Source organism: Diospyros lotus, chromosome 6, assembly GCF_014633365.1.
Source record: "Diospyros lotus cultivar Yz01 chromosome 6, ASM1463336v1, whole genome shotgun sequence".
NCBI lineage: Eukaryota > Viridiplantae > Streptophyta > Magnoliopsida > Ericales > Ebenaceae > Diospyros > Diospyros lotus.
This window is the reverse complement of record NC_068343.1, coordinates 7,768,028-7,795,348: the sequence shown is the minus strand read 5'-3', so window position 1 is coordinate 7,795,348 and position 27,321 is coordinate 7,768,028. Positions and strand designations below refer to the sequence as shown.

General features: G+C 36.8%; 2 protein-coding genes across 4 annotated transcripts; both read right to left on the bottom strand.

Moving 5' to 3' along the window:
- Nucleotides 1-330: 330 nt before the first annotated feature.
- On the bottom strand, nt 331-16,719 carry LOC127803670 (uncharacterized). 2 transcript variants are annotated; one of them, XM_052340087.1, is made up of 14 exons: nt 16,557-16,719; nt 16,219-16,387; nt 16,033-16,122; nt 14,771-14,836; nt 14,502-14,567; nt 14,303-14,388; nt 14,157-14,202; nt 13,852-13,906; nt 12,639-12,715; nt 12,300-12,435; nt 12,062-12,189; nt 11,873-11,977; nt 815-955; nt 331-671 (listed from the first exon to the last, which is right to left on the bottom strand). In XM_052340087.1, the coding sequence occupies exons 2-14, from the start codon at nt 16,237-16,239 to the stop codon at nt 609-611; spliced, it is 1,080 nt and encodes a 359-aa protein (XP_052196047.1). In that variant the 5' UTR covers nt 16,240-16,387; nt 16,557-16,719; the 3' UTR covers nt 331-608. The 2 variants fall into 2 exon arrangements, with proteins under 2 accessions (XP_052196047.1, XP_052196048.1); XM_052340088.1 differs by having other exon boundaries at nt 16,219-16,408; nt 16,557-16,648.
- Nucleotides 16,720-17,958: 1,239 nt separating this feature from the next.
- On the bottom strand, nt 17,959-21,283 carry LOC127803667 (triacylglycerol lipase OBL1-like). 2 transcript variants are annotated; one of them, XM_052340081.1, is made up of 5 exons: nt 20,744-21,283; nt 20,423-20,616; nt 19,876-19,909; nt 18,509-19,116; nt 17,959-18,409 (listed from the first exon to the last, which is right to left on the bottom strand). In XM_052340081.1, exons 1-5 carry the CDS (start codon nt 21,054-21,056, stop codon nt 18,119-18,121), a joined length of 1,440 nt encoding a protein of 479 aa, XP_052196041.1. In that variant the 5' UTR covers nt 21,057-21,283; the 3' UTR covers nt 17,959-18,118. The 2 variants fall into 2 exon arrangements, with proteins under 2 accessions (XP_052196041.1, XP_052196043.1); XM_052340083.1 differs by having other exon boundaries at nt 17,959-18,406; nt 20,744-21,279.
- Between the last annotated feature and the right edge of the window lie 6,038 nt (nt 21,284-27,321).

Genomic DNA, 27,321 nt, shown 5'->3' with positions numbered 1-27,321 from the left:
TAAAAAAGCATACTCAAATATTAGCCTCTTACAAAAAATATTCTACAACAATATAAAAGTTCCACTCTTAAAAAGGGGCATACAAATTATTTCTTTTTTTTTTTTTTATAAATTTGTTTACTACTAGTATTAGTAACATTATAGATTTACTAATATGCATATTACATTTTTTTTTTATTTTTATGCGCATTGAATATATGCCAAAAAAGTGGGTAAAGGACTCAGGAGATGACTAAACTACCGATAGGACACTTTCTGGGAAACAAAAATAGGAGATTCTCTCATTGACTTGTCTCCCACCCACGCACCAAATATCGAAAAATCTCACAGTGAAGCCAACTTCCCATCATCTATAATAACACAATAAATATAATAACTAATTATGATAAGCTCCGCGAAACCAAGGGCACCCGTTCTGGAACGGAACATACCAAGGGAATTGATATGAATGTCTCAGTCAGAAGTTTCTATAGTGTTCCAACATTCAATGATTTTTCAACGTCCAACCAAACCACCAAACCTAATATTAATAATAATACACAGATGCCATGAAAATATAGCGGAGCGAAATACAGGAGAGCCTTGACAGTTGCTAACCCTCTTCTTATCTAGTATGGCCGATATCTCAAATCTGCCCGTGAAGTTCTTCCTCCACCAAAGCCATAGCCCCACTGCAAAATATATATAATAGAGGTAATAAGATGGTCAGAAATGAAATCTATATTTACACAACAGGAGCAGATAGGTAATCAGTCACAGTCTACAAGGGTGACGCACATAACCAAGCTACATGTCCATTCTTCTCTATACTTACATCATCAAAATCAAGGCTTCCATACATCCGCCCATATGTTCGCATGGGACCACCATAGCCCCCATAAGGTTCCGGATTATCCATCATGAAGTTTCCGCTGGGGCCAGCATCATCGATAGGGGTAGCTGAGTCTATGGCAACCTGCAAAGCAAGTTAGTCATATTGTAAAATACAATTAAAAGATGCCAAAATAGCTTATACATGAAGTCCATACCCCTTAAGGCACTAGTTACAGATCACGTTTAATTGAATCAAGTGAAGCAATAATATCAGCAGTTCCATCACTGAGCATTCGCAGACAGTCCAAGTGGTGAAAAAACACCTTGCTTGAAGTAACCATCCATTTTCAATTAGCATCTATGTCCCACAGGCTATATAAGCCATATTACCTTCTCTATTAGTGACTGCTCTTTTACCGGCGTTACTGATCTCTGGCATGAAAATACCTGTTTTCTATACATGAATTGTTCTCCATTCTACAGGAAAAGGAGAAACTGATTCTAACAAAATGATGCATGGTGTCCATACTGTCTTACTGTCAATACATAATATAACCGATTACTCTTCACATGTAAGCTTAGGCATTATGTCCCACACTGTTTTCTGGACACTCATTTTACTTGAGGATTCTGCATTAAGTGTTACATTGCTAGTTTACTATATCCCTATATCTATACATGTTATACCACATAATTACATCCACGTGAATACACTGGTAGTTTATATCCTTGACTCACATTTTGCTTCTAATCAATTTATGAACTCCTGTTCTAATGGAGGTTTGAGGCAAGGATGTTCACCTTATACAAACGTATTTGACATGATATGCTTTATTATCCTTGATGGGGTCATGTGCCTTTTTTGTTTCTTCTGATATACGTGTTATGATAACATTAGACGATGTATGAGATAATTTTTGTTAGTTATTTCACAATCTCCATGTGTAATCTAATGTGTAATTTTGCACGTGTGGCTTGTTGGCCACAATGTCAAGATAGACCATGGCATTGAGATCAACGCCAGTCATAGACCCCATTTTTCAGGTGGTGATAATAGTAATTGATGTTGCTATCACTTAAAGATCCATTCCACTCTGTTGTATCAGCCATGCTAGTGCATGACCATTAATGGTGGTCATTGGAAAGTGCGGGTGATGCATTTCTTTAAATACAAAAATTTAGGTCAGAAATACATATAAATATTTAAAATACAAATATATATGGTAGGCCTTTGAAGCTTTGCTTAAAACTTTTCAGCATTGTGTGGGGCCACCCCTTGGTGAGGGCAGCCCTGGCTGTTTTAGAAATGAGTAAGGCCCAGTACACATGGTGCTGTTAAAAGTTGTCTAGAGTATAGGATAAGAAGATCAGTGCAAGCAGTGTGTGTATTTTGAGGGCCAATGAAGCATTAAATAGAAGTTTATATCCTATGTTGTAATTCGTGATAGTTGGGGGGTTAAACTGTAAATATTTAATAGTCTTCATTGGAATATCCGCCCACTGTTATAAATAGAGGGCTAGGGGTAGCATGCAGAGTAGACTTCTCAATTCTCATTCTATGTGTGCGAGTGCTGATTGTTTCTGAGAAAAAGCTAGAGCTTTGTAATCTTGGGAAAACAATTAGGATGTACTTGGGATAAAAGAGAGAAAAGGGAGACTGCTGTACTGATCAAGTTTCTGTCAATAAAGACTGTTCTTGGTGGCTCTTGAAGACTGGATGTAGGTTTCCTCAAAGGGAACCGAACCAAGAAAAACATTGTGTTCATTTGGTTGATTGGTTTGCATTTCTTGATTCTGTGATTTCATTTACTGTTAATGTTGATTATATATTTTCTGTTGATTCTCTTCGGGTGTGGTGTTTGTGTCCAAACCGAGAGGGTTGTGTGTGTGTAAGAGGTAAATCTCTTCCAAGATTCTATTCTGTTGTAGTTCTAGTTATAACAAATTGGTATCAGAGCCCATCCCTAGGTTCAAGATTTGCCAAGATTTCATCTGTTTTTGTTCCCTGTCATAGAATAGTGTCAAGAATGGCTGCGACTAACTATGAGATACAGAAATTTGATGGGTCAAATGATTTCGGTCTATGGAAAATTAAGATGAGGGCGCTGCTGGGAAACTTGGGATTAGAAGAAGCCTTAAAGGCAGAAAAGAAATTGCCCGAGAATGCCACTGAAGAACAGAAAAAAGAGTTCAGTGAGCGTAGGAAAGAAATCAACAAGAGGGCCTATAATACTCTAATTCTAAGTTTAGGAGATAAAGTCCTTAGGGAAGTTTCAAGGATGGAAACGGCTGAGGCTTTATGGTCTAAATTAGAGAGTCTTTATATGACAAAAACCTTGTCAAATAGGTTGTATTTAAAGACAGTTTTTTACATTTAAAATGCAAGAAGGGAAAAAACTAAATAATCACATAGACGAGTTTAATAAACTATGTCTTGACTTAGAAAACATAGATATTAACTATGATGAGGAAGATAAAGCCCTTGTATTATTGCATTCTTTGCCAAGAACATATGAAACCTTTGTTGATATATTAAAACATGGTAGGTAAAAATTATCCATAGAAGATGTTTTTGGGGCATTGAACTCTAAGGAGTTGCAGCAGAAATTAGAAGGAACAGGTTCAGCCGGGGATGTCCTAACCGCTAGATGTAGGACTGAAAATAGAGAATTTAAATCTAGGGGGAAGTCTAGGTCTAAGTCTAGGAATGATAGGAAACCAATGAAGTGTTTTCACTGTCATGAGGAGGGCCACATCAAGAGAAATTGCCCAAACAGGAAAAAGGAATCCCAAGAAAGAACCAGCCCAGAATGTTCTAGCACCATGAGTGAATTTACCTATGAGAGTGCGGATGTCCTATAAATTTTTCTAGGAATGCTGGAAAAGAATCATAGGTTCTAGGTTTAGGGTGCACTAATAAGAAAATGGTATTACTAGGCAACTATTAAGAGTTAAGAGTGAAGGGAATTGGAGATGTGAAAATTAGGATGCATGGTGGATCTATTTCCAAAAGTTTAGAATCTGTAAACTTGTCCCTGTTTTAAATTATAAACCTAATTTCCTTAGGAGAATAGATAGAGAAAGGTATCTAAGGCTAAGGATATTAGGGGAGGGAAAGGTATAAGGGAATAGAAATCATGTAGTTTGGTAAGGTTACCAAATGTAGAAGTCTCCAAAACAGACCTTGTATATGTCAAAATCCCATTAGAGATCAGTTTCTAGGATCTAGGGGGGATTCTATCTAGGCTTTGTCTCATGGTGGAGCTAGGTGAAGTGTACCTAGTGGAGATGATGTGTCCCTAAGAAATTCCCAAGTGTGTAAGAGCTTGCTGGAATTGAATATGATCTTGCTGGAATTTGCTTCGAATTTGCTTCTGGTATGAGGGGTTAGGTGTAGTAGAGTTGTGGAATAGGTATGCCTAGGTCTCCTAAAGCTAGGGTTCTTACCTATGTAGGAAAACTCTACCAATAGGACATGAAATTAGTTGTTTCTAAGGTCAAGGGATGAATCTGGAATGCTGTGTTAAAAAAAAAAAAGAATAGCAAGTATAGTCCTTTGGGAATGTCCTAAACTAAGCTATGAACCAGGGTATAGCAATAGGTAAACCTGGAAATTTCTTTTGTGTTTGATCATCCTCATTGTGTAAGCAAGGGCTGAATCGCAGAAGAAACTAGTGTTTAAGATAGTTGGGCAGTGAGGGTCCACGTGAACAGTGAGGGGGGAAGGGTGTATGCAAGTGATGTCTTGTATGGTGCAGCCCATGATGATCAAAATCCAGGTTAAGCAAGGAAAGGGAAGGACAATCATCTTGTAGGTAATGAGCAAGGGAATACAAAGGTTTAGAGTGATGCCTAAGATGGGTAAACGAAAGAACTCAAGATAGGTACCAGTAAGGCATGGAAAAGTTTGGTTTTAAGAATACCTAGGCACTGGTTTGAGTGCTAAGGAATAGGCTGGAAAATAAAAACCTCTTGTATAAGAAGAGGAGATGCACTCTCATCCAAATGAATGGCATGGAGCCATGTAAATTTGGGAGAAATGAAACTTGGACTTAAATGGAAGATCCCTTAGGTTAAAGGGATGGAGTGATGTGAAGTGTCTATTTGAGAATTAAGGAAGGTGCTGGAAATGGGGAAAAGTCTAGGAAAAAGGCTAGACAAATGGTCATTGGTTAAAGCAGCACATGAAGGCTTAATTTGGGTCGAATAGGTATCTCTAACAGCCATGATCCATGTGAAAATTAAGGGAAATTTATCTTGTAGAGAAGCCCAAGGGATTAGAGGCTAGAGGGAAAGATAAGCAAGGTTGATTGCTTAGAAGGTCTCTCTATGAATGATAGTAATTCAAAAGGTCAAGGTATAAGAAATTTGATCCTTCTAGGATAAGTCCAAGGATTAAAATAGAGTGCATAAAGAAGCTATGAGTATTTCAATGGTATGCCTAGTGAAATGTAAGGCATCTTCACCGGAAATTGTCCATGAAAGAGACTCAAGGTGTAGCTGAGAACTTAGGTCAATGTTTGAGAGTGTAGGATAAAGGAGAAGTTGGAAATTCTAAGGCATAGAGGATGGAATAGAAATTGACAGCTTATGATAGCCTAGGTTATCCAAACCTAAGCATATCTTGATAGGCTGGTAGATAGAAGAGGCACAAGAGAAATGAGCAGTCTTTTGAGTTTGAAGCAAACATAAGAAGGGAAGACAGTGGTAAAGCCTAAAAACCGGTTTTGGGAGGTAGGGGTAAGTCTAGCAGTGTTAAGACCAATCTGGGTAAGGTGCACTGTTGTTGTGATGCTGTGTAAAAGGATGGAACTTTTGGGATTAAGGAATTACATCATGTATGGATTTTGGTTTATGGTGGAGTGTGCCAAGATGAATAGTTATGAATTTAGGGTATATATATTGCATTTTGTATGCAGCAGGAACCCTAAAGAAAAGTCTAGGTAGAGGAGTTGAAATAGCCAAAGGGCAGTCCACTTGGCTTAGATTCAATTCAGCCCCACCATAGAAAGGACCAATCATATTGATGTTAGGAATTTATTCATTAGGGAAATCCTTAAGGAGGAGGAATCAATCCTAATTAATGCATGTATAGGTTATGCAGCTGGAAATATGATCCAAGGTGTCCATTGTTGAAATCTACAGCATTGATTTGATATTCTTAATGTTTGTTTTTTGTTTGAGTGATCAGGTGCAGCAAGAAGAACCTATGAGGGCAGGTCAAATTTATCTATTGGAAGGCCAAGGCTTGAATGGATGAAGGTTGTGTCATGAACCTAGGGTTCATAACGGGCTGAAATTGGCAATCGGAAGGATCCGATTGAATTGAGGTCAAGAACAGAATGTATAGAGGGAAAATTGAAGAAGAATGGGAAAGAAATTAGAGAGAATTTGAGGGAGAGCAGAAGAGATAAATGAGAGGGAGATTTGAAAGAATTGTAGAGAGAGAGAGAATCAGATTTTCTTTTATTCATTCAAGCATATCTCATTCCTACAGCTGAGACAATATATATATAGCCTCACTTAGCTACCAAACAAAGCTCTCTAACCACCTAAGCCACAAAACAAAAAAAAAAAAGCAAAATAACAACACCCATGTACTATAACCGAATTACAAAAATACCCCATAACTATAATTGTAACTCAATTACAGCTTTGCCCTTATAATACCGAAGGTCGTAACAATTCCCCCTCCTTGAAATGTTTCTTGTCCCCAAGAAACTTATTACCACCTAAGCCGTTGCTTCTTTATCCAATGCCCATCTTCACCCAATGGTTACTTTTTCGTTTTTCCTTCTTCTTATCTTGTTTTTCCCTTTTCTTTTGCCTTCTCTTTTCTTTCTCCTCATCAGGAACAGCATTATGTCTTGCTAGGACACCAATTCAGCCATCCGCCTCTTCCTTAGTGCTGTTAAAAATGGTTCCAAATGTGTCGTCAACCCTACAACCCCATCCTTTTCCAAGTATGGACAGAATTCCAATCCTCTGTGCAGGTAAAAATCTATACATTACCTCGAACTCTTCTTGCTACAATGTTACCTTTGCTTTGTCTTGTGTGCCCGTGCCAATGACATACATGTGAGATGTTCCAAGCAAGGTGCCCGATGCAATCCCTTGTTCCTTCTTCTCACGTACTTGATGAAGAGGCTTTTCTAGCTCCTCCTTCTGCTGCTTCCAGAAATCAATAGAATCAAGTGTCTTAGCACTAGTAAGAGTGCTTGAGAGACTGCCATTCTCCAATTCCTCTTCCTCACCCTTTTCTTCCATGTACTCCTCAGCCCTCTCCACCTTCTCGCTGCCCATTTTACCCCAAGCCAAAGAATCCTTAGCTTTTGGTAGGTCCAAAATAGGAGGAAGGATTCCAGCCCCAATATCTGTGTAGATTGAGGGTCCTTCAGTTAGATTTTCTGGATCCAATGCTATTCCATTTCCCACAAACTTCTGATCTGAAACACCCCCAAATCCTTCAACCCATGCACTAGCCAACGAGGGTAATGAGTTGGCATCTTCCTTGACAATTTTGCCTAAACTGATATACTTCTTATGCTCAACATTGGAGGTGAGCAATGAATCTGCTTCTCGCCTCCTCAATTTCTCCTTCAATGGCTCTATTTTAAGGAATTCGTCTGTGTTAAAACTCTCGCGATAATTATCAAAGTATTCAACGGGAAAGTTGTAATGATACTTCTTGATTAGTATCATCGCAAACTCCTGCAGCTTCTCACGAAACATACAGCCAAATTCATCGCACTCTTCATCAATCCCACTTCTTTTTTCCTTGCCCCCGTGGTTGATCTCCTTCTCAAAATCCTTTCAAACTGAAAATGAAGCATTCTGCTTCATGTATGTATTGTCGCCCCTAGTTTCACGAGTAGGATACCCCACTGAAAATGCAACATTGGTCCGCTGCAATTGAGGCTACTCTCTTGCTTGAAAATTAACCACTGAAAATGTAGCATCATTCGGCTGCAATTGATACCCCTTTTGTTTCATGTGTGCCCTGGTTCCAATGGTCGACATCTCACGGACATGATACTTGGAAGACCAATACATATCGCTCTTCTTCAAACAAGTTAACCAAAATTCAAAGCTGAAATTAACCTTTGTTTCCCTTTGCTCACTGCCTCAAGCACCAACAATCAACGAGTTGGATGAGCTGGAAGCATTCACTTCTCACACGGAATCTGCCGAATTTGCTGCGCCACTCCGATCGGCCATTGAATTGCCAATTAGAGCTGACGAATGCAATGGATAAACAGCCTTCGAACTTGCTCACGAACGCTACAGATTCAGGATCGTTCGAATCTATGTCCACTTCACTGCTTGCCGGAATTGAAATGGTTCAATGATCTTCCTAGGCACACCTCTTCTTTCAGCCTCAGTTGTCCGCCTTCCTCTTCAAGACTCGGACAGGAGTGCCCAACAACCTCCTCACATCAGCATCAGAAATCACCAGATCCTGCTTCTCCCTTCGATTCCAAATAATGATTACCAAAATTATCGGCTGAGGGTCACTCACCTACGGCGCCTTCCAATTCCGAACTGAGGGTGCTCGCTTACTTGGAGATTAACACCTCCCAGCACCAACCACCTTCTAGATGTTTAGAGTTGCTGGAGCACCACCCAGCCAAGTTGCCTGCCAGCACAGCCTCCCGAATGGATCGACTCAGCTATTCAATCCATTCCTTGTTGTGTCCAGGATTGCTTCCTACGATCCTTAGTGTTCAGCAGCCCTTCGTTAGTGGAACTCCTTCCAATCCCAATTGGGCGATATTTCTGATTGGAGGTGTTCAATCCATTCGCCTAAACTGTTGGACTCACCTTGGATCCTTCCTTTGGTTCTGCCCAATCACCGACTGTTGAAATTGGCCGCAACACCCACTACACCACTGTGAGGAACCCGCTGCACAATCGCCAAACCTACTACAATTAACTCGGGTGCAACACCCACTTCCTTGCCCAATCACTGACCACGGTTCGCGACCACTGGCTCGGTTTTGTAATTTACTAGAATTGCTTCACCTAATCGCCAACATCAGTCATCGTCAGAGATCAATAACAAAGTCGGATCCTCGCTCCGTCAACTCTGCTATTTCTTGAATCACCTCTTAAAAGTTCAATTAATTCTGTTGCCGCTAAGGATTGCCTAACAATTGATCGATTTCTACTACCTAAGGTTCGCAAATCAACAAGCAAAGGAGTCGGAGGAATTTGCTTCTCACAATGGACTCCACCTACAAGTTCAAGCCAAGACCCGCTTGCGCCTTCTCGATTTCGCTCACTCCTTCCCCTCCAACTCGAATCTAGAACGCAGACAACTCGTTGCTCGCTCACTTAATTGCAGATTGCCTCCGCACAATTAGTTCCCGGTGCTCAACACTGATTGTCGCTTGAACTCACCTGTTAATACCGACCGTAATTCTCTTCAAATGCTAAGAATCAAGTACAACAGCCGTCAATCACCTCCATGCATCGGAATCTAATTCCGAGCATCAATGGTCGAAAATCAATCCTCAGTCGAGAGACCCACCCAAACTCGCTGGAATGTTTAAACTCGCCAAGTCTGTTGAATCACCGAAGCCTGGGCTTGAATTATTGAAATTGATTTCACCAGTCTTCAAATGAATCAGAACTACAGCAAAGGATGGACTGCTCTGATACCATTTGTCATGAACCTAAGGTTCATAACAGGCTGAGATTGGTAATCGGAAGGATCCAATTGAATTAAGGTCAAGAACAGAATGTATAAAGGGAAAATTGAAGAAGAATGGGGAAGAAATTAGAAAGAATTGAGGGAGAGTAGAAGAGAGAAATGAGAGGGAGATTTGAGAGAATTGTAAAGAGAGAGAGAATAAGAATTTCTTTCATTCATTCAAGCATATCCCATTCCTACAGCTGAGACAATATATATATAGCCTCACTTAGCTACCAAACAAAGATCTCTAACCACCTAAGCTACAAGACAAAAAAAAGGAAAATAACATAATAACAACAATCATGTGCTATAACCGAATTACAAAAATACCCCTAACTGTAATTGTAACTCAATTACAGCTTTACCCTTATAATACCCAAGGTCGTGACAGGTTGAAGTATACTCAAGACAATGGTGGAGAATTGTTAAATGTTGTCTAGAATATAGGATAAGAACATCAGTGTAAGCAGTGCATTTTGAGGGCTAATGAAGCATTAAATAGAAGTTTATATCTCATGTTGTAATTAGTGATAGTTGGGGGGTTAAACTGTAAATATTCAATAGTCTTCATTGGGATATCTGTCCACTGTTATAAATAGAGGGGTAGGGGTAGCACGGAGAGTAGACTTCTCAGTTCTCATTCTATGTGTGCGAGTGCTGATTGTTTATGAGAGAAAGGCTAGAGCTTTGTAATCTTGGGAAAACAATTGGGATGTACTCGGGATAAAAGAGAGAAAAGAGAGACTGTTGTACTGATCAAGTTTCTATCAATAAAGACTGTTCTTGGTGGCTCTTGAAGACTGGATGTAAGTTTCCTCAAATGGAACCGAACTAGGATAAACATTGTGTTCATTTGGTTGATTGGTTTGCATTCCTTGATTATGTGATTTCACTTACTGTTTCTATTGATTATATATTTTCTGTTGGTTCTCTTCGAGTGTGGTGTTTGTGTCTAAACCAAGAGAGTTGTGTGTGTAAGAGGCAAATCTCTTCCAAGATTCTATTCCGTTGTAGTCTTAGTTATAACAAATGCCAGGCAACCACCCAACACAACCCATTTGGCAACTCTAGCAGCATGTTAATAATAAAATATCCCCAACTAGGGACGGGTCATGGATGTATAGGGTCATCTGACCCACATAAGTTCATTCTTTATGAACAATTAGCAAAAAAGATAGAGGAAGACCAAGAAAAAATTACTAGGAGACACTTGAGTATCATATTAGTTATAAAGGCTTGATAGAATAAAGACTTGTTATGTTGTTTGTATTTTATTCTACTCATATAATTTTGCTTTCCAATCTAGATATAGGACTTATTGTCTAAAAAATAAGTTCTTTTAATGTATAGATTTACTACCTATTGCCAAATTTGAGCCTAAATAATTTATCAATTATGTTCTATTTATTATTATTATGTTAAATATTGAAAATTGTTTTATCTGTCAATGTGTTTTTAGCATTGTTTGATTTTTTTGAATTTTTGTAGTAAAACACATAATTGAAAACACAAATTAACTTTTAGAGATAAAATGTTTTTAAATACATAAATTGATCAAGGCTGATAGGAACGGGCAGGGAGAATTAAGTATGGTGCCTGATGAGAATGGGTATTAGGGGGGGAAAAATAAGATGCAGTGATAGGAACGGAAGAAGGGGGGCCAAGTTCATTGCCAGTCCTATTGTAAAGTGTAATAACACAAGATGCACCTCCATTACTTTGATGATTCTGGGATTTCTTATTTGCTAATCCTGCTAATGAGACTAGGCACAAACAATCTAGTTTTCATGCAAACATAAGGCAAATACAATATCCAGGATAGATAAATCACCAATACGATGTCATCATTTTGAACATATAAATGACTCGAACCAAAACACTAAGAATTACCCCCTATCACCCAATGATGCTATATGGTTCATGCCTTGAGTACCTTAGTGGCATGACAAATCACATATGATCTCTTATTCTTTGTTTTTATTTATTTATTTTTTTACTGCCACTCTTTTGTCTAAAATCCATGTTGAAAAAACCGATGGTTTTTACATTATTTGCCAACAACCAAATACAATCCTTTCTTTTATCCAGATTTGGGACCAGTTGTAATAAAAATATATATATCTTCAATGCTTAAGTGTTGAGAGAATCACCCAATTCACAGGTGAGGTAATTTCAATGCTGAAATCCACGAAGTCAATCCAATTAGTGGGTTAGGCATGTGATAACAAAGCAAACAGAAAAGGGGGCAAGGAAAACAATTTCTAGACGAGCATGTATAGGAAAATCATACCAATTCATCCTTTAAAGGGGTTTATACATACAAAATATAAGAGTAATGAGAGAGAATACAGGCATCACTAATACCTGCTGTCCACAAATCTCATGGGACCTTCGAGAGACACGATCTGCAACACCATCTTCAGCAAAGGTCACAAATCCAAAACCTCTATGGCCAGTTCTCTTGGGATCCTAAAATTAAATATTTTGAATCTGTAATTTATCAATGATGAAGAATCCATCCATCTTTTGGCAGAAAAGTTACAGGCATTTTACCTTTGGAACATAGACATCTAAAATTCGACCAAATCTACCAAAATATTGGCGAAGATCATCTGTTGTTGCCTCTTGAGGGAGCCTCCCAACAAAGATCTTTTTGCCCATTCCTCGAGTAGATTGGCCCCCTAATACAGTACCCCCCAAAATGTAAATAAATAAATAATAATAAGCATGAAAGAATTCACCAATGGTTCTCTTCACAAATTGCACAAGCACATAAGTAAAAATAACTTACTTCCATACATAGAGCCAGGATGATCATATAAGGTAGGGGCACCAAGAGCTGCATATGTAGTTGCCGCATTGATATATGCATTATATGCACCATAACCACCTTGTGTCATACGACTTACTGGCCTGAAATCCTCCTCCTGAGAAAACAGAATTGAGTGATAAAATAAATTACAGAGCACTAAAACTGAAATTCAAGTGCATTCACAAAAACAGCAAACATCAACACTTGGCATGAACATACAGGTCGAGCAATTAGATTGTGATTAAAAACATTTAAGTTTCTACTAGGAAACAAAGACAGAAAACACAAACTGAACATGGCAACAGTGTTGTTACTTGCCTTGGGTGTCGCTCTGTCTACAACTATTGTTGAGCCTCCCAATTCATGAGTTTCACTCATCAGATTGTCCACAGAATCTGCCACCAAGAGAAAAAAAGAAAAAGAAAAAAGGAGGAGATTAGTTCTGTGAACATTAAATATCCTGACCAATAATAGTTTGTCATTTGTGACAAACAAAGACATATTTTTGGTTTCCACTTGCCATATATCTACATCTACCAAATGAATTAATTATTACCAACACATTTGCAGTTCTAATGAAGAATAAATTCATTAAATTAAATGGCCAGATTTTTTTCCTTCCCTTCCTATAGGGAAGGGGATTACAAGGTTTTCCTTTATTCTTTCCTTAAAATAAAAGAGAAGAATTAGAGTAACCAATTCTTTCTAAGTGTACCACTGATAGGAAGGAGAGATGGGAGGTAAATAACATAAAAAAGGCATTCAGCTTTCATCCTATTTTAGAAAAGAAAAGGATTCAAGTTTCTCACCTTCAAAAAAGAGAATGGATATTTTACTATAATAAGTTAATGAACAAAAAACTGGGAACAAAACTGTTGATTAAAGAATAATTCACGAGCTTTGAAAGACCAGTCTTCTCTCTGATCCAAAGTATCAGAGGGATCTCACCCTCCCTTTTTCATTTCCAAATGTCTTCCATCCCAAACAATGGAAGCAGTCCCCTTTTCCTTCACTTCTTCCCCAACCAAAAAAGTTATAAGGTTCATGTTCAAAAGTGAAACAAAGCAAAGGTTCCAACACACTTTTATTGTATGTAGTCCAAACTCTTAAAACTTTTTAACAATGATTTCTTCTCATAATATTGAATCATCATCACAGGTGACAAATCCCACAATCCCACACCTCCCCACAGCTGCACAAACTAAAAAATGAACATTGTTATTATCTTAGAAGATGATAAGTGCAGAGAAGGAAAGAAATAAAGAAACTGAATCCCCTGCCATGAACCTCTACACCGTTGGACTGCAATCCACAAAAGCTGCCACACAAACTATCATGACTATTACATATTATGATCCCTAAGTACATAAATTCCCAACTATTTTCCAGTCTCAGTGTGTGCTGACTCTTCCCATATAATCCCTTACTCAAAAGTCAAGATTCCTGAATTTTGTCAACTGAAACCCTATAGGAGAAATAACAAGAGACATGATGATTGAATAAAAACTGAAGGGGCAATTTAACAACTGACCAGCACTAGCAAAAGTAATAAACCCAATTCCACGATGCCCTTTAGTCCTCGGATCCTGTAAAATGGTAACAAATGCTTAATTCAATAATTTACACACCATGATACACTGTATCAGTACCTTGCATATAATGGATATGGCAGTGAACCAATAAAAGTTTGCAGATTTACAGATGTATTACAATTGCTGTCTGTATATTCCTTTTCTTTTTGGTGTTCTTTTTGCATGCTTCTATGCATATCTAAGCATGTGTGTGTGTGAGAAGAGAAAGGGTGTGTGTGTGTGTGTTGGGGGGGGAGTGAGAGACCTTTGGCATGTATAGATCTGTTATATCACCATACTGCTCAAAATAACTGCAAGAGAAAATCAAACAAAAAGAAGTTGAGAGACCCCATTACATATTCATTTTTTCCAAAATGTGAAGACAAACAGCTAAACAAAAACCACAATTACCTCCGGAAAGCTGCTTCTGTCACTGATGGTGGGATCCTGGCCACAAATATCCTGGTGACTTTCTTTGACGGTGCTCTCATTTCCTCCTAAAAGACATTGATAAAGTATAATTAATTCAAACATAGGGGCCAAAAGGAACAGGGCCAAGCAGAATTTGCATTGGATGATAGCAAAGTGATGGATAATGTCAGCAGACAACCTTTGGTGTAGCAACTTTTACTTCCAGGATTCTGTTGCCAAGAAAGTGCTCACTGGACAATGCATTCTGTTCCAAAAGAGAGAGGGAGAGATGGAGAAGAATAATATCTGAGATATTCTAATACCCAAAAAAAAAAAGATCTCATCCAAGTACATTTCATGATCATACAAAAATAAGAAAAACTTGGATGGACCTGCAATAATTCATGTATGCAAGAAAAATGGTATCAATAAATGACTTAAAAAATGAATAGTCAGTCCTGGAGGTACCTTTGCATCCTCAACTGATGCAAATGTTACATATCCGAAACCACGAGAACGACCGCTGCTCCGCTCCTAAAGAAGATGAATGGAATTGAATGTGTTCAATAACGCTACAAGCAGAGAAGAAAAACACCAAACTCACGTCTAAATTCTATCTGCAGCAGTACCAGAAAGTTAACCATCAAAGTGGAGAATCATTTAACACTATTATCAACTCCAAAAAAGGTTAGGAAATAAAAGACGATAAAAACCCTATCAAATTAAAAAGCACATTCCTATCTCAGTTTTTCCCCCACAGCTACACAGATTCAGACATTCTGGCTTGGCCCCAGCCTAAATCCTTTGATCAATGGAATACACCGAACCCAATAGATATTTGCTAAAACTTCCCAATGTAATGTAAAACCAATGGGACAAGAATTTCACTTGAGAATGGTCAATCCCTAGTCATCAGAAACTTCCCAATGTAATGTAACAAGCAACGGAACAAGAATATCACTTGAGAATGGTCAATCCTAGTCATCAGAAACTTCCCAATGTAATGTAACAAGCAACGGAACAAGAATTTCATTTGAGAATGGTCAAACCCTAGCCATGAGAAGGGAAAATATTCGCTTTATAATGTTGAGAAGCATATACATGCACGGCACAATCGAAAACCTAGCAACGTTAGCAGTAAACTTGGATAAGAAAATGCAACCAATAGAAGAAATGACACCATGAGGCATGGAAATTGAAGCAAACACCCCATGGATGGAAACATTTTAGTAGACTTCAATTCTTCCTTGTTTCTTGGGGGCAGGCAGGGGCATTGTATCTCTCTTACTGTCCCATGTTAAGAAATCATCCTATATCATACATTTAAAGTAAAACACCAGTAACAGAAATTTATAAACAGATCCAGGGAAGGAAAAGGAGCACATGAGAACCATAGCATCAAATTTTAGAAAAAGCAACTGCAGTTAGTACACTATGAAAAATTTATAGCATTTCCCTCTTAACACAGCGCAATAGGATGATTGTAATATGGCCTCCTTGTATTGGGTCCCAGTATTCCAAAAAAAGGTAGGTGACAGCAACTTCTCCCTGTAAATCTTCGTGAACAAATATACCCACAAACATAAACACGTTTTTTTACAATTTCCCTTTTCAATAAGAATAATAAGGGCCAAGAAAGAGCTCCAAATCGCATCGTTAGTTGAAAGAACAAGTGCACGACCAATCTACATTTTCAACGGGAAAATTACTACACATATCCGAAGATTAACCTTCATGACTATGCAATCCTCAAGTTCCCCAAACTTGCTCATGTAATCCCTCAAGCCATCCGTATCGACATCCCATGGGATACCCAATACCTAAATAATCCACCAAAAACACATAAGAAATTTCAAGAAATCCCTGTGTGGAGAAAATCAAATGGGTAAACAAATAGGAAATCGGAAACACATTACCACAAGCTTTCTCTCCGACATTCTCAGGGTAAGAGCGATATGAATTCAGGAAATTGGTAGCTTCGAGCCTTTATAGACACACTCCTATTAACGTTATCTCTCTTCTGGTCGCTCTTAGCTCTCGATCTCACTTCTTCCCTCTCTATAGACCTTCTCTCACACTCGACTCCTGCACACAATAGACACGCCTCTTTCTCACACACAAGCATCATCATCATCATCATCATCATCAGGATATACCAAATCAAACTCAACATTTTCACCAATTTCCTCAGACGAATAAAACCTAGAACAAGAAGATCACAAAAAAAGAATTAAGAGATTACGCGCTCACTCACCTCTGTTATTTTAGGATTTTCCAAACCCTAAAACGCTGATCCCTCCTCCTCCTCTTCTCCCTCTTACCCTCCTCTTATCTCTCTCCCGTCCTCGCGCCGCTCTGTCCAGATCTCTCCTGTAGAGCGTATGGATAGCTATCAAATAGTGATTGGTTTTCATTCTCTACATCGCGCTTAAGGTGAAGACTCTCTCGTGGCCCGCCACGGCTGATCCAACACACGGCACATAAAAGCCCTCTGCCTTTGACGCGGTGTAAAATGACGGAAACACCCCTTTTTTATGAGGTGGCCCAGGGACCGGTCCAATCGTCTCCGATGTATTTTCCCAGTGTTCTATTTTTAGCGTAAGGCTATTTTGTAGACGAAAATTTTATTTTAAATATTTAAGTTTAATATTTTTATTAATGATTTGTATTAATATTTTCGTATTTATATTAATATATGATAATATATAATATTTAGAGTAATGCTCTTTTGTAGACAGAAATTCTATTTTGAATTTTTTCATGGATGTATTTTGATATCCTCATAAATGTATTTTTCTAGTATTATATTTTCAAGGCAACGTTATTTTGTAGATATAATTTTTTTTTTTGAATATTTAAGTTTGATATTCTGTATTGATATTTTGCATTATATTGATATAATATAAAATATTATCACAAATGTTAAATTTAAATGTCTAAGTAACATTTTCATTTTATATACAAAGATTGACCTTTCAAGAACTATTAAGTGATATTTTTTACTAAAAGATTGCTGATTCTATTCACCTGCTCGCCTATATGACAACATTAATTGATGAATTGTTTGTTTGGTCATCTTATGAAATTTACAATGAAAAGGAAATACGAGCACTTGCTTGGTACTCATACTCAATTTGTCAAGAGCACGACCCAAGGTTTCTATTAATTAATTAGTTGAAGGAAGTGTAGATTCAGCCAAAGCTCAAATTTTGATCCGAGCCATGACATTGACGGGCGATGCGTTACATGTACGTGTAGTGCAGAGAGAGGAAAAGATAAACTAACCCCTCTATGGTTGAGGCTTTTCTCCTTCACTTACTTCGATGCACTCCTATCTCTACGCATTCTTGTCTCTCAATTTCGCCATAAAACTGGCTTCCTCTGGTTTCAGTAAGAGATGCTTTCCACTACTTGGACGGATCGTCAGAAGCCATGGTCACTGGTGATGACAAGTTTAGAGTTCATCAACTCAAATGATCTCTCTCTTGGCTTTTTTGCAGTACTGTTTATTGAAAAGAAGAACAAAAAGCTAGCTAGCGTTGTGAATGGTCCTGATTCATTCCAGAAAACACACACACGCGATGGGTGAAATTGCCAAACCAAACCACCTCAAATACAACGTATGTACGGCTTAATTAAATGTCAAGATCAATGAATAAATAAAATTCTTTCTTCGCATTTGATCACATATTCCTGAGAACAAATGGACTCCAGTCTATATGTCCAAAATTAGCCCTAAAGAATTCAATGATACTTGTGGCAGCAGATACGGCAATTTCAAAACACACAATATATACAAAGAGTAGTTTCTCGATTTCAACACTGGATGCTCTGTTGATCCTTGTGATCATCATGCGGTTGCAGATATACGTCCGGCGATCCCAAGCGGGTAGCATTCACGTAATCTTGTAGGGAATGAGCCGACACGCCCGGCACCACCAATCCCATTAACCGCACGAATCGAAGCATCCACCCTTCTCTGTAATCCGCTCCCTTGGTGTACGAAATGGTGAAGCTTCTAATCAGCTCCCAGATCGCAGTTACAATCTTGGGTATAGCTGATAATGGCGAGAAGTAGTTCTTGTTCGGCTCCTCTGAAACGACCTGCTAACCAGCGTTTCACTTATTGCCATTGGATAGCAAAAATGTTACAGTAATGTCAAAACAGACCCTAGCTAATTAAACATCCAAAACAGGTTCTCTCACCTGGGCTTTATAGAAGCAGTTAAAGTAAATGCACGTCCCAAAGTGCTTAAACATGAACGTCGAATCATCGTACGGCAACCTAGGCACCATATCGTTGCTATACACGAACCTGTGGTATCGAATGCTGTATTTACTTAGCTGCTGTTTCATGAAATCGCCGAACTTCTCATCTCCTACCCTAGGCTGTCCAAACGTGTAAACCCCCTCTAGTCTCTCCAGCAACCATTCCTCGCCATGAAACGCCAAAATCGCCAGAAAAAGCACCGCCAGAGCGCCGCCCAAGCTGTGGCCGGTCACTATAAACTTGGCTTTGTCGTGCAAATGCTTTCTCAGCAATTCTCGGAGGGCGTAGTATGCCACCATCGGCTGGTTGTCGGCCAGTTGAATGTCCTTGGGCCAGCCAGTGGAATTCTGTAGACCTAAAGCCCTCATAAAGCCACGGTGGACTTTCCCCATTTCGGGGAGCTCGTACCAGGAGATGTCGAAATCGGTGCACCATGCATCTGGGTCGAAGGGTTCGGTGCCTCTGAAGGCAACGGCGATGAGCTCCGGTTCGACATTCTTGTCGCGGAACACGAATGCTTGTGTCGTAGATTTCTTCTGATACTCTGAAAAATCATATATAGGAATTTAATATTTGAGACTGTTACCAGAGGACTGACAGCCTTGTAATCCTCTAAAAACAATTCACTCCTAACTATCTGCGAACAAACTACAATACAAGCATATAATAAAAAAAAAATTAATCAAAAATAAAACACACAAATCATACTAGAAGACAGAATTTTATCCTGCTTAATCATGCCACATGAATGGCACTGCATCTAGTCTTGAAACTAGAGCAGTCTTTATTTACAAAAGTTCAATCAATACAGCAATAGTGCCTTCGCTCATTTCTATTCCGAACGCCCCAATTATTTGTCCTTCAAAGATTACAAAACTAACAACATCTAGTCTTCCTCTTAGAAGCAATCAGGACTCACAAACCACAGAATGAGAAAGAACGCCCCAATTATTTGTCCTTAAAGAGTACAAAACTAACAGGCATCTAGTCTTCCTCTTATAAACAATCAGGACTCACAGACCACAGAATGAGAAAAATCTATTGCACGCACACCCTTTATCCTCTATTTATAAAGGTGGACTGATATTCTAATGAAAATTATTAAATATTTATAATTTAAACCTTAATTATCACTAATTACATGATTGAGATATAAATATCTATTTAATATTTTATTGGCCCTCAAATACACTGATATAACTCATATTCTTATCATCCTATACTTGAGACAACGCTTAACAAGAGACTAATAATTCGCTGTATACATATTAATTTTGTAATGATGCAAAAGTCTGCTTCTCACCGTTGTAGAAATCGAAGGAATCCATGAACTCCATCTGCAAAATATTCAATAATTACTAGTTCAGAATTAATCCAGATTTATCCTTGTCAAATCACATACAAAAGTCAAAAGAATAAAAAGCATAAAAAATTCCACATGTTTCCATCTTAATTCCTAAAATCTTACAATAATGAGATAAGTTCCATTCGTTATCTATTTTTGTTCAACTAAATTACAAAAATTCTCACATTATAGTTTTTACTCATACAAAAGTAAAAATCATCTGAGAGAGAACTTTCTTATTTGGATATTATATATATATATAATGGACGCACAACTTTAATAATTGGACTCCATCATCCATGGTCGGGTCTTTTTATAAACGGCTACTCCAATTAGATCACATATATTCACATGTTCTATTCACAATAAATAAGATTGAAGTTTGTATGAGATCGACTTGAACTCTATGTATATCTACCGGTCTTAAACTCTATCTACCTAAAGGTCTTCTTATCCATCATCCCCTTGAAAAGAATTCTCATGTAATGGAAGAAAGATACTTTACCTTCCATTGATCTGTGACAACAGTTTGGAGGTAGGCTTTATTCTCATAGGATGCTTTAGAAGCCATCATAGACAGTGCAGCATTGTATCTGCTATCCCCGTGTTTGATGTCTTTGTCTAACTCCACTCGGCTGTCTACATGTCCAATAATCGACAAAAAAGTTGCTGACTTTCTGTCAGGAATCACCAGCTTCCCTACACCACCAATATTTATATACATGATGAATCCTTGCCATCAATCAGCCCCATTATAACACTGATACAATTAATTTCCAGAAAATTAGAAACAAAACTAGCCGATCGATAAAACAAAACGCAATACCTCGGAGCAGGTTCCACAGCATGAGGAAGAAGTTGGTGTTGCTGGAGAGGAGGTTGAGCCACATCTCCAGAAGAGACCCGAACCAAGCCATGGGCTTGGCCACAGCTTGGAGAAGCTTCTGGACCGAGATGGAGAGAAATATGATCCACCTGTACTTGAAGCTCTCCTGTAACTGTTCCTGGGCAGGACAGGCTATGAACTCTGCCTTGCCGACACGCCGGAAAAACAGGAAGCGGATGGCGTCGAGAAGGGAGCCATCCTCTTGCGACAGCAGCAGAGAGCTTTTAGAGAAGCTCCGGTCGAAAGAAGCCATGTGGCCTCTCGGTCGGAATGAATGTCGATGATGATGAGAATTGAGAGATCAGCTTGAACTGGTTCAATTAATTCATGAATAAATATATATCCATGGATGGATATACAAAAGAAATTACTGGGTAGGATCCTTGGAAGGAACTCAGAGGCAGAGTGAGGGCAGCTTTAATCATGTCGAAGACTCCAAGTTTAGTCAGTCGTCAGACCAGTATGGTCTCTCCCTCTCCCATTCGTACTAATTAAAATTTGTTTTTAAATGTTCGCCTGTCATTGTTTCTTCGGTAGGTAGGGGCTTTATTTTTAATATCTATTTTTTAGCTTCCTCATGTGAAAGAAAGAATGGGGGAATATATAGTGCTCTTCTGGGTCCATCACAAAATTATCACATTCAGACCATGCTTGTTTGCACCAATATGTATTTATGGTGGACGACAGTATTCAATGCATTAGGTACATGAATGATCGATCTTTGTTTGTCCCAGCCAATACTTTAAGACATATGTTGATAAATAATTTAATAGATAAATGAATGGTCTAATCACATGAGGGGTCATATATATTTAATTTTTTTATCATTAATCACCACTTATATCATATTTATTTTCATTAAACATTGTCTCTAGACTACTCGAAAAAATAATAAGTTGAAGATATATCTTGTAAAAGAAAATACTAATTAATCTATCTTCCATGGTTTTCTCTTGGAGCTGTCAACCTTCTTAGCACTTCTTATTTATATTAAGTTAATTACACCACCGTTACAAAAAAAAAAAAATACATGGAAATAGGGGCGATTATGATATTAAAAAGTCTGAAAACGATATGTCTCCCAAGGAATAGTACTATATATTTTGCTACATCTAAGCTGGAGGCAAGTAATTAAATAGTACTAAGATGGGTTGACTATCATGCTAGCACATGGTTTTTGTGAACCAATATGTGTCTAAACTAATGAAATCAGGGCCTCTCATCTATTGATTTAGTTGCTCTCTTGATTTGTTTATTTTCTGGCATGCAATTGTTTAGGTTTCTTTTATGCTTTTTTAATTAAATGCAGAAAATTAGTCTCGATACAGTAATATTCACACTATAAATATTAACTCCTTTCTGTAATATATTGACACTACAAATGCTTAAGAAAATAGTATCCAGTATATCCACAAGCGAGAGATTGGCAGGATGAATCTATGTAAATAAAAAAATAATAATTTAGCTAAAATGTTTTATTTATTGTTCTACCACTTGCAATATTTTATTTTATTTTATTTTTTATTTGAGAGTACTGGCGCATTATTCATGTAATGTTTCTTTAATTTAATGTCAGATAAATACAAACTTCTTGTTCTGTCTCCATGTTCTCTTAGGAAGGAAGTATTTTTAAGATGGTATCAACAATCAAACCAGATCGGACAAGATTGGATTATGATATGCATAACGAGATATGTTAATATATTAATTGGAGTGTTGGAATGATTAGGAGGAAGATTATTAAAATCGAGATTTTAAGTGGCATTGTAAGAGGGTCAATAAAATTGAATTGTAAAATTGTAAAATTTTAAAGAAAAATTTAAAATACCTTTTAATTTATATAAATATATATTTATAATGATATATTCCTTATTATAAATGAAATACATATGCCTATTTTAAAATTACTTCATTTATCTATTTCAAAAATATTAAATATTATGAATTTTTTAAATATTAAATCTATCATTTATCATAAATTCATCATTCATCCATCCATAATCAAAATTTCAAACAACAAACATTGTTTCTTGTTAAAAATAAAAAAAAAATACTAAGTCGTAAAAATAATAAATATTGTTAAACTTCTATATTATGTCATTACACTAATTAAGTTAATACTAAAGATATATATTTGTTTCTTGTTAATCATCAATCTTAATATAAAATTAGACTCACTCATGATCTGATTCGGACATATTTAAGATTAATTATTTGAATCTGAACCTACTTGTACGTGTAGATAATAACATCACAAATAAAAATGTACACACACAGACATAGTCGCACAGCACACTCACTGACTCACTTAGCACGTCAATTGAATGCAACACAGAGCTTAGCATAGTGCACACACAACAATTGATTATCGAATTTAGTAAAATATAGTCACTCTCATTCATGATTCACTTGTATACTTGGATTGGGTTTGATTTTTCGAACTTTCAAGATGAACAAACAAAGAAGAAATGCCGAAACAATATCGATAGTGATTAAGGTTTGCAGAAGGACACATCAAGTGGATGCAACAAGCACACAAACACAATGTCGTTTAGGGTTTGTAGAAAAATAAAAATGAAAATTGACAACGATTGCATATATATATACATATATGTATGTTGATTAGAGACGAAAATATTTTTGTCTCTAACATTGAAATTATGGGCAAGACTAAACTCGAATCAGTAAACTCATAAATTTGAATCGATAAACTTGTGAATCGAGTCTGATTCTATAAAAACTCGATCTACAAGCAAGTTGACTCGTTTTAAGTCTTATGACTTTTAAAGTCGTACGAGTTGACTCGTAATTTTAATAATGATGATTATTAGTGTTGGGTTTCTCAATTTTTATTAAAATTTGATAGATTAATGTAGCAAACCAGTTAAATTAATTAGTCTACCTCTTTTTGGCCCAAGCCATAAGAAAGCTTAGTCAATTATATAAAAATAATTGACGTGGTTGTCTCATTATTTTAGTCCGAGTAAAATATTCATTTTAAACTTATCATCTACATATTTTATTCACTATTTTGATGTGATCAAAGAATTGCATCTTACTAAATACCACCGTACACAAGGATGGCAATTCATCGTTCATTTATCTATTTATATATTTATTTCAGTAAAAAAAATTAAAATTAATCTTCTGCTTTTATCTTAATTTTTATATTTATTTTAATTTTAAATGAATAATTGGGATTCATTGGATATTTTACATACTTATTTTAATAAATTTCTAAGTAAGTCTTATATCTATATCTTAATTTTTATATATTTAATTTAATTCTAAATTAATAATTAATATTTATTGTCATCCCTAATTATTTAATAAGAAAAGTCATGATAATACCTTGTGTCATTGACTTATAATTAATCGTTCTTAATAATAATAGTGGCAACCTTGTGATCAAGCTGTCTTTGCTTTCAACTTTGGTTTGGACATTATTAGCCTGGAATTCGATATAAATGATTTGCACGTTTGCCTGATGTTTCTTAATTTACCTAAACAATTGGATGAAGGAGTGGTGTTGTCGTCCGCCCGCCGCCGCCGCCGTCTTTCTTCTTCTTCTCCTTCTTCTTCTTTGTATTTATCAACGCGAAGACGTAGCTAAGTAGAATATTTTGTGGGTATTGGTTGTCTTAGTTTCTTCCAGAATATGACAATCTCTTAATTAAAAGTGAGGGTATTGCGGATGGCATTAATTGTAAAATTAAGTCGTTTTTTTTTTTTTCTTTCTTGTTATATTAGGCTTAATAACCAAATTCATCAATCTGGTCAACAAGAATTTGTCAAAATCATTATTGAAGTAATTTTATGTTACATTTTGTTATGTGACAACGTCAACTGATCAGATCTATATGATACATTGATGTGTTTTTATTCTTTAATATTGTGAGAAATACATAAACTTGATTATTATTATTATTATTATTAATTCATGTGATTAATTAGATATTAGGTTGAGCCCTACCCTACATAAATAAGAAAATTTAAAAAATAAATAACGAGTGGATGGTGGGGATTGACCAGCGATGGGAAATGGGAGGCACCCAAAAGTTGAGCATGAGATTGATAGTCAAAGATAGAGATTTATTAGATCAACTGCGCGATAAGATAATAAACTGTGTGAAAGACTGTTAAGGCTCCATAAAGAAATTTTTGAGATCTTTCTTGATCTTATTTGGGTATAAGATTTAATGCGTGATTTTTGGGATGTTCTTAGATATAATATATATGGAGTATATATAAATATCGATGATTTGCATCAATTTTAACGAATTATATATGCATTGAATTGAATAGAATTATTATGATATTTAAACCAAATCTATAAACAGATCGAGTAAAATAACTTCTCAAGTACTATTTGAGGACTAAGTATTATAGGCCACGCACGTGGGAGGAACATTTTGGCCGTACTGAAACATTTGGGCGGGGCGTACCATAGGTTTAGCTTGCCAAAAGTCTTAAATGTACCAGATTACACTGGACTTGGCCAAAACGGTGACGATTTTAGATTTAGCTTGCCAAAAAACTAAATTAGCCGATCGAGGGAAAAGTGGAAGCATAAAATATATATAGTTCTAAACCTGGTTTTGCATGCGAAAGTATTCGAGGTCTTATTGCATTAATTTGCATGTTTAGCAATATATAGTTTGGGTGTAAGGTACGTAATATCTGTATTATCATATATATATATATATGGCATCTTCACAAAATATTCATATGTTATTAATTATATTATGTATTTTATAAGTAACTAAAAGTCTAAAACACATTATAACTGTAACGTCCTGAATTTCCCAAGCGTGCGTTAACTCGAGATTTCGGGATTTTTTTTTTTTTTCAACATCATACACAACATAATCATTTTTCGACAATCTCAATTATACCTTCTCAACTTATTAAATTTAATAATTAATAGACTAAGATAAATAATATCAATCACATCAGCAGAAACAGAATCGAAACATCAATGATATATAACTAACAAATTTCTTTTATAGTCAAATAACCAAATTGATGTTTCACATGAAAATAACAAAATATAACATAACCTCTGAACATCGAATCATAGACAAAGACCTACGAAAACTAAACATAGCAGCTACATCTTGATCACGTTTTTTCTTTTAGCGCCGCTACTTTCACTTGTAACGTTTGAATATTCTAGAGATATACTCAAAATTAAATGTTGAATCATCTAAATGAGAGTTCAAAAACATTTTTATGATATATGCAAGACCATGAGCAAAACCGACATATCTCAACACACTATAGCCCAAAAGAATCCCATGCAACGCTTAACCCATACTACGGGGAAATAACAAATCTCTCTAAAGGCAACCAGACCACACCGACATATTGGAATAACACGATCCTGTATAAGAGGGACAATCTCAATGCATGAACCCAGGTATCACCCCTAAATCATGTTAGATATTACGTTTCTACTCAAATGCATTCTAGATCTCAACACAACCATGGTCACAAGATAATCAACACTATCCCCTGTCACTTGAGCCAATTGGGGTGGTGTCCATTCTCAGCCCCACCACTTGAGTATCGTAAGGTGAAGTTTGTCTCAACCCCGTCTCAAGCGGGTCACGTAGCATTAATCATTGGCACGCATCCCGAGTGCTATCACTCTAGTGCCATAACACAGGTTGACACCCCACATCCTACATGGACCACACATAAACACGCCAATGCCACAACACAAATCATGCATCATATAAACTCAACATTTTCATGCACATAATTTAAAGTATAAAATTTGATGCACATGTAAATAATCACTTTGGATGAACCATCCATATGCAAATAATCTATCACGAGTCAACTCATTTGTATAAAAAATCATGTATAGGGTTGAACCATCCAAAATAAACCAAGTTTTTAAGTCAAAATATTCATAGTAAACCATTCACATGCCACAAACAAGTTTTTACGATAGAATCACTCATGTAACGCCCCGTTTTTTCGACGCGTTATAAATTGGGACAATAAATAATTTTTTTTTCTTTCAAACACTAAGGCTAAACCACATCATTCCTCGAATCCGTTCCGGAATTCCCAACTATTAATCTCGAAAGAGAATCACTATACACATCAAATGCGGAAGCAAAGATCGAAACCTAATATCTTAACATTAATCATAAATAAATTCTTACATCTTCAACATTTCTCAAAGCGTTCAGAATCTAAAGTAGCATAACTTAAATACGGGGGTTATGTAACATACATTTCATTATTCATGCACTCTGATAAGTGTCATTTCATGCCTCATTTATCCTTGAATCTACTACAATCTCCACCTGAAACGTTTGAATATTTCATGGGCAAAAACCCAAATTAGATAATGAATCATCTAAGTAATGGTACGTAATGCTATATCATGTGTGTATGCAATGTCTTTAATCGTAGGTGTCAACTGCACCCCTCATGCTGCCTACCATTTTTGCGGCCCCCTCTTTCTAGACCAAGGTGTATGGGTGCACCATTGGTAAAACAGC

What these genes read in the sequence shown, in the direction of transcription:
- LOC127803670 (XM_052340087.1), bottom strand. Translation starts at nt 16,239, where the DNA reads ATGTCGGAGAGAAAGCTTGTG. An exon ending in TGTCGGAGAGAAAGCTTGTG is followed by an intron (nt 16,123 to 16,218) that starts GTAATGTGTTTC and finishes TGGATTATTTAG; the next exon opens with GTATTGGGTATCCCATGGGA. An exon ending in CATCAGTTGAGGATGCAAAG is followed by an intron (nt 14,568 to 14,770) that starts GTACCTCCAGGA and finishes CTTTTGGAACAG; the next exon opens with AATGCATTGTCCAGTGAGCA.
- LOC127803667 (XM_052340081.1), bottom strand. Translation starts at nt 21,056, where the DNA reads ATGGCTTCTTTCGACCGGAGCTTCTCTAAAAGCTCTCTGCTGCTGTCG. An exon ending in TTGTCACAGATCAATGGAAG is followed by an intron (nt 19,910 to 20,422) that starts GTAAAGTATCTT and finishes AATATTTTGCAG; the next exon opens with ATGGAGTTCATGGATTCCTT. An exon ending in ACTGCTTCTATAAAGCCCAG is followed by an intron (nt 18,410 to 18,508) that starts GTGAGAGAACCT and finishes AACGCTGGTTAG; the next exon opens with CAGGTCGTTTCAGAGGAGCC.